Genomic DNA, 17,695 nt, shown 5'->3' on the forward strand with positions numbered 1-17,695 from the left:
TGCTTCCTGGTCTCAGATCCCAATGGTTTTCATTCTGAAGAGCCATGATGGCCTCAGTAGCCACTGATACCCCCTGTTCATGACCTGCACAGACAGGCCAAGGCTTAAGTCCAGGTCAGTTACTAGAGGAATGACTCAGTGCCTCCTGTGTCGGCTGCTGAGAGTGGGAGGACATGGGCTGGGCCCTGCCTGCAACCCTTCCAGGAAGTAGTTCTAGGAGTAAGTGTGTACTCCTTGGGACCGCTGGCAATGGCGCAGCCCCACAGCTGCTCTGTTCTCACCAACATCTACCCCTTCCATGGCCAAACTGACACGTTTCCCTAGAGGTGGCCAGGAAGCTTATGAAACCAGATAGTTATGAAACCCAGAGAAGTATAAAAGCCTGCCAACCAGTCTCTGGGGCTCACCTTGACAAAGATGGAGGTCATAAGAAGGCTCATTCTTTTGGCCCTGTTCATTGCCTACTGTTTGGCAGAGCTGAATCCCACTGAGGGTGAAGGTAAGAAAAGTGAATGAGATTTCTCAACACAAACAGGGAAGACCTTTCGCCAGGGCTCTTCCAAGAATTTTCAAAGATTTCTACCTGCTATTGGCCCCAGAACAGAGAATAACTTACCCAAATGCCAAGGGTGGATTTTGGTTTAGTACTAATGTTATTCAAGTGGATGTGACAATGTACATTGAAATACAAAAAATGAAATTTTACTGGGTAATTTCTTTATGAAGAGTTTGTTTTAGGAAGTAATCATAAAAGTGCACAAATCTATTTGTATAAACATATGCATTTGTACATAATTTAAAAGCAACATTAATTTCCTTCATTGATTTTGCTATGGTACATCCATATAAAGGAGCATTCTTTAGCATGTTTTAAAAAATATCTATCTATAAATAAAGAATTATTAAAGAGGATCTGCTTTAGTGGGAAATACCTTAAAAGTTTGCAATATGATAATGTTTCTATTTAAAACATATGCATTTGAGCATTTTTAAAAACTGGAAAGAAGAGAGGAAAGAATCTAAGTACTTACAGCAGGGTTTTAATGATGTGTTCATTCTGGGTGGATGGAATTCCACTTTTCATCTCTAATTGCTCTTGAGTTCTGATTTTTTCCTATAAACATACTGTTATTCTTAGGTGAACATAAATAACAGACTTATTACATAGGCATTTTCACTCAGTTACAGATGAAAAAGAAAATAAAACTTTGTTTCTATATACCTGGATTTTTTTTTAAAACTGGGGTTTGAACTGAGGGCTTTCATGCTTGCTAGGCAGGCAGTGTAGAGTTAAGCCTTTTGCCCAGACCATAACTGGAGTTTTTTCCTGTGGTATGGGGGGGTTTGAACTTGGGGGCTTGGTCTTGTAGCGCTGTACCATTTAAGATATACCTCTAGCCCTGTAACTGGAGTTTTTGATCATTAGATCTTTTCTGGAAATGTGTCTATCTGGTCCTTTGTACATTTTTAATTGGATTCTTTGTCTTTTTTCTTTTCCTCCTTCTTTTTTTTTTTTTTTGCAGTACTGGGGTGTGAAGTCAGGGCCCACACCTTGAGCCACTTCACCAGCCTTTTTTGTGATGCATTTTTTTGAGATCGGGTCTCCCGGAACTATTTGCCTGGGCTGTCTTTGAACTGGGATCCTCCTGATCTCTGCTGTCTGAGTAGCTAGGATTATAGGCATGAGCCACCAGTGCCCGGTGGGTTATTTGTCTTTTAGTTATTGAATTTCAAGAATTCTTTACATATTCTAGATATAAAAAGCTTCCTTTTAAAACTGACTCTTTAGGCCTTAATATTTTCTTTTTTATGAATCACATGTGGATACCAAATAATTTCTCCTGAAGGGCTCCAAAAAAGTAAAACTCATTGCTTGTTACTTGATTTGGAGTGAAGTACTACTCACAATTAGCTGCATGCTTGTATGAATATTATGTGTGGGAGGCAGATTCTCAGTCACTGCTGGAGGGGATAAGGGCTGCCAACTTTCCTCAGTGACAACTGTGGCCTCTACCAGCCAGATCAAGCTGCACGGCCAATCTGGGAGGGTCCAACCAGGGAGAAAATCATAAAAGCCAAATTCTGCAACTCAATGATGATGAGAATTGCACCTGGACAATAGAAATACCAGAAAACAAGAACATCAGAATCATCTTTTCCAATGTCCAGTAAGTAATGGCTTCAGTTTCCCAAAGAAGGTGCTTAACCTCTAGCCATATTGGGGTGAGGGTACAGTCCCTGTGGAGAGAGTTGAGTTACTGCAAGAGGTAGTGGTCACCTCCATGATGATGATGACAATGACTACAATGGCTGACAGTTTTGATGATGATAGTGCTGGTGGTGGTGGTGGTATGATTGGTGATAGTGGATGATGATGGTGGTAATAGTGGTGATGGTGATGGTGATTATGGTGGTGGTGGTGGTGGTGGTTGTTGGTAGTCACTGATGGTGACCACATGCCCAGCACAGGATCACAGAGGTCCTGTGAGCTCAATACTAGGATTACAGACACAGGGAGGTTGAGAACTTGCTGAAGTCACACAAATGAGTGGAATGACCACAGTTAATACCCAGCTAGTCTAGTTCTAGACTCTAGGCCTTAAAACTACAATTTGGTTCCAAATTCTACAATTTGTTTCCAAATTTTGGTGTATATTAGAACCATCAGGACAGCTTCAAATATCCCAAATTCCCAAGCAGTCCTCTATACATTTATATTACAGTCTCTTGTGGTAGGAAGAAGACATCAGTAGTTTTTATTTAAACATTTTTATTTTGAAATAACCATACAATCATAAGTGAATCTTGCAAGGGCTCTGATGTGCAGGAAAGCTGAGAACAAGCTATTGGTCTAGGCACCACATTTTAAGAATCCTGGCCCTATATACAGAAGTTGCAATAGACTGATCATCAATGAAATAAAGAAGGAAATTACAGACTTCTTAGAAAGGTAAAAATTAGGAAACACAGACATTATTTTTGATGTGTAAGAAGTGTGGGTAGAACAAATGTAGGTAGACTTTAAGATTTCACATTTATTGGACACTTCAAAAAAGGAAGTTGTAGGTGTTTCACATTCAGAATACTGAAAAACCACATAGCATTAAAAACATTCTCATTTCACAGAAGAGAAAACTGAGGTAAAGAAAAGTACAATGCTTGTTCAAAGTTACACAATAGATAAGTGCCTAAGGAGAAAGAGGACATGGTAATGAATAGAAGGGACAGCTAGAGAGATGTTAACATTTTCTTTACCTTGAAAGAGCTGGCTATACAAGAAGAGTTGCTTAACAGTCTTGGATGTCAAGGTCAATGAAGATCAATTCTAAATTAGAAGGTTGTACAGCAAATAGTCACATGGGCATGGGAAACAGTAGTGATCAAAGCAGGAGAAGCAACAGAATCCTGGCTTCCAGGCCTATATTTACTATTTGATATAAGGTATAGGCAAATCAGCTCACCTCCTTGAGCACATGAGGGTTGTTTCGCTGCTGAAGATGATGGGGATGGTGATAGGTCTTAGAGGCTTAAAGGGAAGCATATGTCAGCCACTTAACACATGGCCAGCCAGTATGAGCAGACGGCTCTGCTCTTTGAAACCCACTTTGCTAGTGGCTCTTGTCCCGTCACAGGTGTGTTCTGTCCACAGGTTGAATCCAGATGGAAGGTGTGAAAGTGAAAACATTAAAGTCTTTGATGGAAGTTCTACCAGTGGGCCTCTGCTAGGGAAAGTCTGCAATAAAAATGACTTTGTTCCTGTCTTTGAATCATCATCCAATTCATTGACTGTTCAAATAGTCACTGACTCCACAATAATCCAAAGAACTGTCTTTGTTTTCTACTACTTCTTCTCTTCTGACACCTGTAAGTTGTCGTTTATGCACCATTTCCCTGCCCCTTCTGAATGCACAGGTCATAGCTGCTTCTGCCCAGGTTGTTGTAATCTTGAGTCTGAGTCTGCTTCCTCAGAGACCTCTCTGCAAGAGGAGCAGTCTTCTATTTTGAGTGTGCATAAATCACAGAGTCCAAGATTCTGATTCCTTGATTCTGGGGAGCCCATAAATTTCCCTTCTAACCAGCTCCTGGTGAAGCAGAGGGATGGAGCTTTTTGGATGGCTCTAGGTTGAAGGATGCTGTGTTAAGAGTCTAAAGCAGAGACTCCATGTTCAAACCTAAGGTTTTTTTTTTTTTTATCAACACTAAGGTTTGAACTCAGGACCTCATGCTTTTTAGGCCTGTGCTCTACCACTTGAGCCACACTTCTAGCCCAAAACCTGAGATGTTTTTGAAAGCCTGTTCAGAAACCACACATCCCCATTGTCTGATTGATTAGATGTGGATTGGGGCTATTCATCCTTTATGCGTATCTAGTCCCAGGGTGATTCTGAGAAGACCAGAGGTCATGGGTTGAGAAAAGTTGACAGCTGTTTCATGGTTCTGCTATCTCAGTACCTACATTCCATTTTTACCCACTGCCAATGCCATGAACTTGAGCAAGTGAGTTCATGAGGAAAGCTCCACTCTAGTTTTCTCTCCAAGGTGCAGAGCTGATCTTGACACTCTTCTGCTCCAAGTACTGATTTCTTGATGCATCAAATCTCTGGAGTGGAGTAATCAATAGTTTTAGAAGCTGGACCCAGGCCATCTTTTCAAACCTGATATCTAACCCTCATCTGAAAGGCATCTATTATTTACTGGATCTAAACCATTTTTTATGTTCCTAAAAAGAGCCTTTAGTATTTCTTCTTCGTGTGTGTGTGTGTGTGTGTGTGTGTGTGTTTTAATCTCTTTGTTTGCCTCGCCTACTAGGGCACGGAGGAAGAGCGCATTCCTGAAGGTTGTGTCTTAGCTTAGCTTTGAATAATAATGCAACTAGGGTAGGGAGAGGTGGAAGTAGCGAGGACTTTGCTGGAGCCAGTAACCCTGAGCCTGCCTGGGAAGAAATGACAGAGTGGAATAGAGGGTCACATTTTAGTGGTCCTCAGATTGGATAGCAAGACTGGAGTTTGGTGAGGGAGATTGGTGAGTAAGAGTGACTTTATCTTTTATGGCTCAGTCCTGAGCCATAAATGAAGGGTCTCTATAGCTGGGACAGGTTGTTTTAGTTTCATTCATTTGGCAGCAGTAGACAGATTCACTCTCTGCCCTGCACCAAGGGGCAGAAAGAAGGATAATGAAGAGAATGAAAACTTCATATGTGACTCATGAGAAAGTCAGAGATGGGATAATAGTCAGCAGAAACATTGTGCATATCTCCATGCACAACAGAGCTAGTACACGAGTTCTCTATTTTGATTTGTATTCTTAATCACCTCCATATCCCTTTCAGCTATTCCGGACTGTGGTGGCTACCTGAGCACTTTGGCAGGGTCCTTTACCAGCCCCAATTACCCAGAACCACATCCTGAGCTGGCTTATTGTGTATGGCACATACAAGTGGAGAAAGGTTACAGGATAAAGTTGGATTTCACAGACATTTTGTAAGTACTAAGGTCCACTGTCCCTGGAGAAAATGCAGTGAACTCATCTGGCAATTGGGGGACCAGTCTGGGAAAGAGAAATAGTCACACACAACCTCCACATGTGAGTACTTTTCAAAGCATTAATGCAGAAAAGCAAACACTTAACAATACTATTGCATTGAAGTTGGTTATTTTTTTCCTGAAGATTCTGAGGTTGCATCAGGGACTGAAAAAGTCCTGGGCTTGTGATCATAAACCTGAGATGCCATTGTAAGGAAAAATTCCCAATCACTTAAAAAGGGTAAGAGAAAACAGAACTGAATTAGTTTGAAAAAATTTTACACCAGTGGTCCTCATTTGTAGCCTGGAAGTAGATGACTACTGCAGATTTGATTTTATCGCTGTTTATGATGGCTCTTCCACCAACTCTGACCTGATTGGACAAGTCTGTGGTCGTGTGACTCCCACCTTCAACTCTTCCTCAGACTCCTTGACTGTTGTGTTATCTACAGATTATGCCAATTCCTACCGGGGCTTTTCTGCTTCCTATACTTCCATTTATACAGAATACGTCAATACTAGTAAGTCACATTTTATGATCCTTGCCTATTTTGAGCTGTGTGAACACTGCATACATAGAAACTGCTCCTTAATTCTTAGCATGTCAGTGGTTATCCCTGTGTGTAATATTGTCACATATACTTGGGAACATAGTCATAACCAAGGCTTGAGAATCAGTTCAGTACATTGTTTAATCGAAGAGGAAATAAATGGTTTATTAAACTGAAAAAGATTTCTGTAGAACACAGGAACTGGTTCCCTTAATGCCTTCTGCAAACCCACAGTTTAAAATATTAGATTTATAGGTTCTAGTCCCAAACAAGATGGCAGTGAACATTGTAAAAAGTGCATCAACTGGCTGACTATCTCAGGCTTCTAACTTCCATTTAGGGTAATATGAGTTTTGGCTTTTTATAGATTGTCTTCATATGGAAGTTTTTATTACCCAGGGTTTCTAGCTGTCACAAACATGATCATATCTCTCCCTTTTTTCCTGACAGCATCTTTAATTTGTGTCACTGACAAGATGAGAGTTATCTTAAGCAAATCCTACCTAGAGTCATTTAGTTCTGATGAGAATAATTTACAACTAAATGATCCAACTTGCAGACCTGAAGTATCAAATGTTGTGGAATTTGCTATCCCTCTGGATGGATGTGGTACAATTAAAAAGGTATAGTGAAACTCTGACAGCTGAGTTCTGTCAAATGCCAAGTGCATGCTGGTGATCCATGAGTGTAATGTTTCCTAGTCACTTTCACAAACTGCTGCCATTGCTCAGTCACACATCATGTGTGGACGTGTGACAGCATATACTCATTCACACACACATGCCAAACTGTCTTATTTATTTTCAGGCTAACTGGAGAGTGGTTATCATTCCCAGAAGGTAAAGAACTCTGAAAGCTCTCTGGAGAAAGTTTGAATGTCAACATGTTAGGGGTTTATCAGCCCATCAGGAATGCTTGTGTGGAAAATGTTTACAACTAATAGTTAGTTATAAAGATAGAAGGTGAAATATCTTTATTTTAAATTCAAAGAACTTTACTGTAACTGTGATTTGATCTACACATTCTAGAAATCCCATGTAAGATCTCAAACATTTTAAACTTGTAGGTCCCTGCAGGCTACATCCTGTGAACTTTTCACTCAGGATGTTAAACAACAGTCTAATTTAAAAGGATGGAGGCTATACCAGAGGAACTGATCAGCACAGAAGTGCCTCATGTTTTCTGTCAAAAATGACTACACAGACTTTATTACATTAGGGAAGAAGTCTGGAGAGCACCTACCTCAAGTTTTGTCTACGTACACACTAACTTGGTACTCCTTATGGAGGGAATGTGTCATAGGGGTTAAAGTTTTTATAGGGCTGAGAACTGGCATCCAAAATTGATTTTAATGTAACTGAGACAAAATTCTGTCCAATTCTCTCTTCAGGTCTCTCTAATAGAAGCTGTATCCTTCATCTCACATTTTCTTTCTTCCTTTCCAAAACATTTCTTTAAGAAAGTACATTTAAGGTTTACAGTACTTGACATGAAAGCTGTTAACTCATGAGTCAAGGAAATTTTGTCTCTGTCTACAAGTGTTATTATTATCTGTGCTCTAAAACATTACTAGACTTCTAAAAAATTTGAATTTTGTCTTATTTTACAGGTAGAAGACCATTCAATTACTTACACCAATATAATCACCTTTGTTGAGTCTTTGACTTCTGCAGTGATCACACGTCAGAAACACCTTCAGATTATTGTGAAGTGTGAAATGGAACATAATTCCACAGTGGAGGTGATGTACATAACAGAAGATGATGTAATACAAAACCAAAATGCACTAGGCAAATATAATACAAGCATGGCTCTTTTTGAGTCCAATTCATTTGAAAACCCTATCGTAGAGTCTCCGTATTATGTGGAATTGAACCAAACTCTTTTTGTTCAAGTCAGTCTGCACACCTCAGATCCAAACTTGGTGGTGTTTCTGGATACTTGTAGAGCCTCTCCCACCTCTGACTTTGCATCTCCAACCTATGACTTAATCAAGAGTGGGTATGTATTGAGAGAGTTCGTGTCTGATCTTTCTTCTCAGCAGTAATGATTTTAATAGAGTAATATTTTTGTATGTATCTCTGTATAAATTTTTCCAAGTTCCACTATCATGGAATTTTATTAAATTTATATCGATTATTTTATAAAACACGGTATCTGTATAATAGTTGCAAATAATTAAAATGAAAACATTTATGTAGATATAACCCATACCCTCTAGGATTCTCCTTTTCTTTTTTAAATCTTTTGGGATTTGAACTCAGGACTTTGTACTTGCTAGGTAGGTACTCTATCACTTGAGCTACACTTTCAGCCCTGTTGGTTCTGGTTACTTTGGAGACAGGGTCTTGCTTTTTGCCTAGGTCAGTCTGAACCAAGATCTCTCTATTTTATGTACCTGCTATAGCTGGAATGACATGTGCATGCCACAACCCCAGCTTTTTTCTGTCTATATGGGATCTCAAGAACTTTGCCCTGGCTACCTTGAACCATGATCCTCCGAATCTCAGCCTTCCAAGTGGCTAGGATTATAGGCATGAGCCACCAGTGCCTGGCTGCTCTAGAATTTTAAGTGTATTTCTAAAATATTTGGTAGTGGAAAATGAAATTTTTTTGTGAAGTCTCTATTTGCCTTTTTAATTTTTGTACATTTTGGCTATTTTCAACAGAAACCTGTAAGGTTGCTTACAGGTTTGTGTGCCATCTTTAGAACATAATGTTATCTGGAAAATATGTGTAGCAGTCTTTAAAAAAAGTGTACATTTTTTTTGGAAGGAAAAGTTTCCTTCCCCTCCTAAAAGCTGATGGATTTTGAGTAAATCAGCCTTACTTATATATTGATAGCAATCATGTAAGGAAAGATATTTGGTGTTTTTTTTGTGGTACTGGGTTTAAACTCAGAACCTTACAGTTGCTAGGCAGGTGCTGTACGACTTGAGCCATGCCCTGTCCCTAGGAAAGGTATTTGAGTCCCAATACATTGGTATGGATTTTCTGATTAGTTCACATACACAGGAATTTCAAAGCAAGAAGGAACCTTACTATTTCACCCAGGAATCAGACCTATAGCTTTAGCTTCCTATAGTCTGAACTACAGATGTCTTTCCAGAGAGACTTCTAATTCACAAATTAGACAATTCAGCAATAGCCGAACTCTTTTTATCATCTTTTTAGTATAAAAAGACTGAGGTGGTGTGCTTCTTCTCAGTGTGTCCATAAATTCTGTTCTAGATGTAGTCGAGATGAGACTTGTGAGGTATATCCCTTATCTGGACACTATGGAAGATTCCAGTTCAATGCCTTTAAATTCTTGAGAAGTCTGACTTCGGTGTATCTGCAATGTAAAGTTTTGATATGTGATAGCAATGATGATCAATCTCGCTGCAATCAAGGCTGTGTCTCTAGAAAGAAAAGAGACATTTCTTCATACAAGTGGAAGACTGATGCCATCATAGGACCCATTCGTGTGAAAAGGGATCGCAGTGCAAATGGAAACTCAGGTAAGACAAAAGCTATTTCTTTTTTTTCCTCCTTTTATCATTTTTACATTTACTTACATGTGTAAATACTGTATGTGCTACCTCCTCGCTCACACCCCCATCCCCTCCAACACTCCCTTTCCAGGCAGAACCTGCTCTGCCCTCTTCTCTGATTATGTTGAAGAGAAAACATAAGAGATAATAAGAAAGACATATCGTTTTTGCTAGTTTGGGATAAAGATAGCTATACGGAGAGATTCCTGGCATTGCTTCCATGCACTTGTGTATTACAACCCACACTGATTCATCTCTGCCAGACCTCTTCACTACTTCCTGGTCTCCTTCCCATAGTGGCCTCTGCCAATTTAAGATTACTTTATTCGCTCCTCAATAGGGAGCACATCAACCACATTCAAGTTTGAAGTTTCCTTTCCTTTCCTTATTTCTCCCATGCATGTTCTCCCCTTAGCGTGTGACCCATGTCCAATAATATTATTGCATTTGTTTTAGGTCTATAATCCATATATGAGGGAGAACATGCAATTTTTGGCCTTTTGAGCCTGGCTAACTTCGCTTAAGATGATGTTCTAGTTCCTTCCATCCATTTACTTGCGAATGACAAGATTTCATTCTTCTTTGTGGCTGAGTAAAATTCCATTGCATATAAATACCACATTTTCTTGATCCATTTGTCAGCTTGCACATCTTGGCTGTTTCCGTAGGTTGGCTATTGTGAATAGTGCTGCAATAAACATGGGTGTGCAGGTGCTGAAAAAAAGCTATTTCTTCATCTAAGAATATACATCATGGCTCAGAAAATGCTGCTCAAATCTAGTTGTTCTTATGTACAGTTTAGAGAGTTATAATAGAAGTTTTATCAAGTAAGAGATGAGTTTTAAGCATGCAGGATAAATGTTTACTTCCATCAGTTTACAATATGCACACCCCTCTGGTGTTAGCATGTGATCCATGTCACACTTTTATTCATATGACTTTTGGATATATGTGTAATGTCCTCATTTCTAAAAATAAATTTCTTTTAGCTTTCTAACTCAGAAGCAATGTATTTTAACTCCTAAACAAGTAAAACAAAATCAATCAGCATTCCATAGGATAGCCTGTTTGAAGAAAAATTGGTTTTAAAAAATATTCAATTATATTAACACAGTACAATGTAGTTTCTTTTGAAAGGATTGAAACCTGAAATCTGGCAGGTTACATGGGAAAAAGGCAATAGTAAATACTCAAGGATAGTCCACAAAGAAAATGGCCTAATATAAGCCATAATGAAATGAGAACTCCTGATGTAAGTGATTTTGGCATTAGAAAATCCTATCAAGTATGTCTTTTAGTAGTAGTAGCATGGACTCTAGGGAGTGATTCTGGTTCACAGCAAAATATTTCTATTGAAAAACAAGAGAGTGCAATCAAAAATTAAATTCAGCAATCTTTGTAAACAGATTCATGACAAGGCTTGCATGGCAAATCTATAGATACTAGTTCGAAATTAGTTGAAAATTTGTGGATGGAAGTCATAATGGAAATATCGAGGTATTTGAAAAGTATCTGTTTCCTGTTTCAAGAGACTAAAAAAGTTGTTTCCTTTAGAACAAATGTATATGACAACTGTGAGCTTTAGTGACCATTAATAAATGAATACTCACTTCCATTTGACAATTTTGTTTGAATTCCACGTTTTTTCCATGTGATATCAAGGAACCAAACTAAATCAACTATTTGAAAGAAATAAAGTAAAATGAACATAAACTAATGCAAATATTTGATAATCATTCCTCTATATCATGTTGCAATTGTGCATTAATTAATTCATAGGGTATAGAGAGATGTTGCAAATGTTACCATGATTTTGTAATACTAATTAAAAAATTATTTCCAATTACAGGACTCCTGCATCAAGCACATGCAGAAGAAGCTCAGAAACAGCCTTTCAATAGCTTGCACCTATTTTCATTCATGGTGCTTGCTCTGAATGTCGTGATTGTGGCCACTATCTCAGTGAGGCATTTTGTAAATCGACGCATGGACTATGAATACCAGAGGCTGCGGGGGCGCTACTAACTGTTGGGTCTCTCCTGGTAGTTCATTAGAAGACATTTCCCCTGGATATGGAAAGAAACGGTACCTTGTGTCTACATAAGCTTTGAATAAACAGTGATACACAGGCCTCGTGTTACTGTGACAGTGTGTTTCATTGAGGACTGAAAGAAATGAATATTATACCCATTAGCTCTCATCTTAGGAACTGAAGGCATCACATGAATTAAAACAAGCATCTCTTCACAAACATAGAACATCTGAACCAAGCATTAGATGAAAAGAAAAAGTTATTTTACTTATTCAGATCTGGTGGTGGTACACGCCATCTATTTAGGAGGCAGGGGCAGAACTGAAATTTCAAGGCCAGCCCAGGAAAAACTAGCAAGACTCTATCTCAAAAACAAAATAAAAACCAAAAAGACTGGGAGTGTAGCTCAAGTGGTAGAGCATTTGTCTAGCAAGCACAAGGCCCTGAGTTCAAACTCCAGTACTAGAAAAACAAAAGTCAGGTGCCTTTGTCTTTGAGATGCTAAATGAAACTTTCAAATATAAAATGTAAACAATAAATGGCAAATACGCTATGTTTTGAAAAGTCAAAAGTTCTCGTTTGAAATTCAAGTGCACCACCACCTCCTTGATTCCCATGCCTTACTCCTGGCAGACCTGCTCAGTGTTTCTCACCTCGAGCAGTTTAGAAAAGGGCTTTAGACAGAAGAACCTGACAATGAGATGCTGCATACAGTTACTGGGTTAATGAGATGGGAACATTTCTCTTCCCATTTAACAGGAGGCTGGAAAGATATTGTTAAAGACCCTAAGGTGGACTGATTTTATATCTGCCAAGGATTGAAGCTAAGCTAATTATGTCAGGTGAATAATACAACTCAACCATGCTACCTAACAACACTTTTAGGTTCTAATATAAATCTAAGCAGGAATCCACATTCCAGAATACCCAAAGACTTTCTTTCTTTCCTTCATGCTTCCTGTCTTCTTCTTATCTTCCTTCTTCCTGTCTTCCTTCTCTCTCTCTCTCTTTCTCCCTGCACTCCCACATAGACATGTATTCACACAGAGGACACTGGAAGTAATATAAGTGGATGTGGTAGAATCTTTCACAGAACAAGTCCTTAGGGGCCTGGTGGTTTTCCAGATCCAAATCAAGTCAGATCTTCCCCATTTTCTTTTCAGTAGCTCATGTAAGGGTAGGTGGTGGTACATGCCTATAACCCCAGCTACTCAGGAGGCAGAGGTAAGAGGATCATAGTCCAAGGCCTGCCTGGGCAAAATCATCAGACTTTATCTGAAAACAAACTAAAAAGGATTGGAGGCCATGACTCAGTGGCAAAATATTTGCCTAGCAAGCATGAAGCTCTGAGTTCAATCTTAGGTACCACAAAAAAAAAAAAAAAGACTCAGGTAGATCTTCCAAATTCTTCCCCAAGCAGACATGCAGTGACTCTCTCCTCTATATTTATCCATATGATCTAAATTGTGAACTTTTTGGGGCTTGAACTCAGGGCCTCACACTTTCTAGGCAGGTGCTCTAGCACTTGGGCCACTCTACCAGCCCACAAACTTCTTTTTAAACCTAATATAAAATACCTAATATTTTAATTAGAATGGGCAGATCACAGTAAATACTTAAGAGAGCCCAACATCTGGTTTGGTCTCTACACTTCAACCATCTCTCCATCAGGAGCTGACCAGATGTTCTCTACTGGCTACCATGGCAGGTAGTCAGGGGGATATTATAGTTTCAGGCACCAAAGTATAATTCTAAGAAAATTATCAAATACTGTGACTCACTAGATATTCATATTAGCATGAGTCAAAAAATCCTTTGTAGTAGAAATAATGAAGTATTCCAATGTGTTATCAGTACACAGACTCCCCCCACCTTGAGGAAGAACTCCAGTGAACGTCTTAGATCTAGAGTTGATGGCCTAGGTTCTAGTTCCTCCACTTTCCTGGTCAGGTATGCTATCTAAAACACCTTCAGCCCTCAGTCTCCACAAGTTAAAATAGGGGATGTTAGCAGATACCTCCCTGGGGGGTGTGGGAGGATTAGGAGAGAGAATTTATTAGTGATTGGGTCATCCGTGTTCTGCTTACTGCCAGTGAAGGACTCTCAGTTCTTATGCCAGAATCCCATGTTAGAATCTGCTTCCTTGGGACACACCTACTACTGTCACAGGTCAGGATCCCAGGACACAGAATGTACTCAGGGTCAAGCATTGTGAGGTGTGAGGGAAGTAAGACCTAGGGGCTGATGAACTAGAAAGTAGCTGCAATAAACAGGGCCAGTCAATTCTCTGGGGTGTCCTGGGGCTGAGCTGGCTGTTCAGAGATGGCCCACTGAGGCACAGGGCTCAGTCAGACCTTTATTTACCTCTGTGGTTAGTATTTGAATGAAAGCTGTACAAACTGGGGCTGTGAATTTGGATAACAGCTATCTTGGGCTGAAGGAAATTCCTGAGGAGAGGTGTCACAGAAAGCCACCAGCCACTAAAACTCCTAGCAGCTTAGCGAATGAGTGACTTCATCTTAGGGGCATCTGGGTGTAAACCCCAAGCACTTACTACCTCTACTTCCTAAAAGAGCAGGATTTTTCAGAATGTCTTGCAAGGCAAAATCTATCTCTGTGCTATATTCAGGAGACTTGCTTAGCAAAGCATTTCAAAAAGGCTACAAACAAGCTGGGCACTGCTGGCTCATACCTGTAATTCTAGCTATTTGGGAAGCTGAGATGGGGAGGATCATGGTTCAAGACCAGCCTGGCCAAAAAGCTTGTGAGATCTCAAATTGGGGGGAAAAGCTGGGTGTGGTGGTGTGTACCTGTCATCCCAGCCATGGTGGGAAGCCTAAAAAAATAGGAGGATTGTGTTCTAAGCCCGCCTGGGCAAAAAACCAGAGCGAAAAGGGCTGGAGGCATGGCTCAAGTAGTAGAGTGCCAGCCTAGCAAGTGCAAAGCCTTGAGTTCAAATCCCAGTACCACACACACACACACACACACACACACACACGAAAGGCTATGAACAAAGGAATGGGTAATGGAGCACCAGACACATGAAAACTAGAGGAGCAGGGGTAGAATCAGGCTACTCACACAGTCTCTGCTGCTTTGATTGGGCTTCATCTCATTACTGCCAGGCAAGGGTGAAGTCCTGGCTCTCCACTGGGCCTGCTCTGACTAGCATGGAATGAAAGGATTACCCATCCTCTGAAAGGGGTGGAAATGAAAGTCCAGGCTCCCCATCAGGTTTGTGCCTGACAAAAGGGTGCAGGTGAGGTCCTCACTACCGTCTGGAAGTTACAAGCAACCCTGTCTCCATTCTGCCTTCACCCTGGTGAGGCTGAGTAGGAGAGAACAGGGACTGAGGGGAGGATGTGAAACTGAAACTAAGCTCCCAGTCAACCTTCACTGGCTGTGGTAGAGCAGCACTTGTGTTCTCTTGGTGTTTTGCTGGAGCAGGACAGTTTTCTGTCTTGGTAGGTCATCCCCTTACAGAGAGAGAGAAAGAGAGAGAGAGAGAGAGAGAGAGAGAGAGAGAGAGACAGGAGAGAATGTGCAGGCTTTTCTTGGGTCTTGTTTGGTTTGCACCCTTGGTGTTCCTTGACTGCAGGCTTCTCCCTCTTCAGGGCATGGGATGCTGAATAGTGGTCATGGCTTTTAAGCTTTCTTGTCCTAGGAGTCACTTGCAGTATTTTTAGAGAGGGCTGCCTTCCAGATCCAATCCTTTGAACCACACCAAGAGGAACTGACCTAGAAGTGTGTTTGGACTCATTTATTTATTTGAATATTACAGTTCCTTTATAATTAACATTTTTCACACCAGGGATTTGTTAAAAGTCACAACATGGTGGATTTTGGTAGCTGTTAGTTTCTACCTCCTTGACATGTTATGGATAGATACAGTTAAAGACAGACAAACTTTTAAAAGTAGAAACTGTAGCCATCTACGATTCCTTGGGAAAACCTCATTTTCCTTTGAAATATTTGCATGAAGTAGTAGATGGCCTAGGCTATTGTCACTGTTTTATGTGACTAAAGATGAAGCTACTTGGGGGCAAATAAGTAACTTTGACTTAAAGATGTCTTTTTCACCAAACCAGCCACTGGTCACATTTCGTCAATTTCTATGTATAAGTGGGGAACTTCATCAAAATAAATATTAGCATCATATTTTTATCAAGGCAGTTATCAATGAAGGAAATATTTATAATGACACTGAAATGCTCCCCTTGAGGCAAGACCCTTTTATGTCATTTTCACCACCCAGGACCTCAGGGTTAGCTCCTAGTTTCCACCAGACTCAGCCCTCCTCACTCTGCCACTTGACAACACTGTAGTCTCATCTCCTACACACTGTTTATTTACAAAGATCATAATCATTTATTGGAGATGGGGACTGAGATTTGAAATATTGCTACTGAATATATCTTGACAAGTGAAAAGAAAACACCCATCTGACTATGTTCAAGACTGGGCCTTAGAGATGACTTTGAGGATAGTGAGTCTAGCACAGGCCTCTTCCTGGCAAGGTAAAAAGGGAGATTGCAGAGATGCTATCCTCTTTTTCCAGGAACACAATGGAATATTCCAATCTGCCTTTGTTTGCTATTCAGGTTTCTGGTGCACTTTTCATGTTTCTCAGATGCACTGAGGTCTGGGAAACAGGCCTGGGTCAAAGAAATCTCAAGAGAACAAGATCACATGAGTAACAGTTGGTAGCTCAGAGGGCAGGCACCCTGGGTTCTTGATATTATGCTTTAGGCTCTCATTTGAAAGGTGAACTCTAAACCCAAAACAGTGGGGCTCTGCTTTGTTTCTGTTGAAACAAAACAGTTAAAACTTGTTTTGATGAATCAGGGACATATGTGATTCAACTGTCCTGTCTTAGAGTTTAAAGAAAAACGAACAGTCACTTCCTGATACAGTTTATTTTTCACAAGACTCTTGGCAATATCTGGAAATAAATTCTCACACCACCAGAGGAATAAAACCCTATCCTACCCAACTATCAGGATCTGAGTAATAATATCTAATATTTTGTATACTGTAAGACAATGATCGAGTTCTTGTGAAGCATTAGAAAATTTTTTAGCTTAGGAAGAGAGTAACTGCCTTAGAAGCTTAGTAATCAGAGAAGATTTATTTAGTAGCAAACCTCAGAGAAGCAATCCCCTCTGACTCTTTTGCCTGTCTCTACATGGATAACTTCTGCATGTATCAAATATCTTTTCCTTGAAAGAAATAGACTTTGCTTCCTAATTTCTAACAGGTTCACTTGAAAGTTGAAGAAATCACACCAGGGTCTTGCTGTGGCCAGATGCTCTGTGGATCTCCAGTGTCCTCACTGTCTGGAAATGCTCAGAATGTTTTTCCTTGGCCTCTGCAGAGACTGCACCTCTTCTGTTCCACCCTGCACAGCCCTGGGAGCAGCGAGAAGAATAGTCCCCTACTCTGCACACAGCAATCTTACACTGCAGATATACCACATCATAGCTGTCAAGAAAGCTGAAGGCATTGAACTTGAACTGGGCCACATTCTTCTGTGGGGAGTGGAGGTTGGTATAGGTATTGTCTTTGATGCACCTGGTGGGAAGAAAAGCCACAAGTCAAAAAAAATTAAAGTCTGTGCAAATTTGCCTTAACCAAAATAATCAGGCTTAGCCACAGCTTCTGAATTCCAAAATGTAATTCTTTCCTCCAGTCTCTCTTTCTTTTATAATGGAACAATTACTACTATGGTCTTAGCATTACTATGAGTGGAAACCCATATTCCTGGCCATAAATAGAAGGGAACTGTAAAATAAATGCAATGAAAACAAAACATGGTTTTGCCTTTAGAAAGCCTACTCTATTTTGTTCAAAGGCAAGATTATATGTGGTATTATTATTTATATGTATTGTTTGAAGGCGAACTTAGATTATTTAAAATATGCATTGTAAACCCCAGGGCAACCACTGAAAAAGTTAAAGAAAGATGCCTAATTGATACATCAAGAGCAGATAAATGGAATCATACAAAGTGCTCAATTAAAACTAGAAAAAGAAAGAAATGTGGGGGAGAAATGCAAT

The 17,695-nt window shown here is 40.0% G+C and overlaps 2 protein-coding genes across 2 annotated transcripts in view; one reads left to right on the forward strand and one right to left on the reverse strand.

The window, feature by feature from the left end:
• Nucleotides 1-417: 417 nt before the first annotated feature.
• On the forward strand, nucleotides 418-11,631 carry Cuzd1 (CUB and zona pellucida like domains 1). The gene is made up of 9 exons (XM_020171784.2): nucleotides 418-499; nucleotides 2,018-2,168; nucleotides 3,650-3,864; nucleotides 5,330-5,480; nucleotides 5,826-6,043; nucleotides 6,524-6,696; nucleotides 7,683-8,074; nucleotides 9,305-9,573; nucleotides 11,456-11,631. Exons 1-9 carry the CDS (start codon nucleotides 418-420, stop codon nucleotides 11,629-11,631), a joined length of 1,827 nt encoding a protein of 608 aa, XP_020027373.1.
• Nucleotides 11,632-16,917: 5,286 nt separating this feature from the next.
• LOC109691646 (scavenger receptor cysteine-rich domain-containing protein DMBT1) overlaps nucleotides 16,918-17,695 on the reverse strand; it is a 68,832-nt gene continuing 68,054 nt past the window's right edge. The window contains exon 27 of the mRNA XM_074077988.1: nucleotides 16,918-17,209. Coding sequence (XP_073934089.1) covers nucleotides 16,918-17,209 — 292 coding nt within the window. The remainder of the gene's footprint in view (nucleotides 17,210-17,695) is intronic.

This window comes from Castor canadensis, chromosome 7 (genome assembly GCF_047511655.1).
Source record: "Castor canadensis chromosome 7, mCasCan1.hap1v2, whole genome shotgun sequence".
NCBI lineage: Eukaryota > Metazoa > Chordata > Mammalia > Rodentia > Castoridae > Castor > Castor canadensis.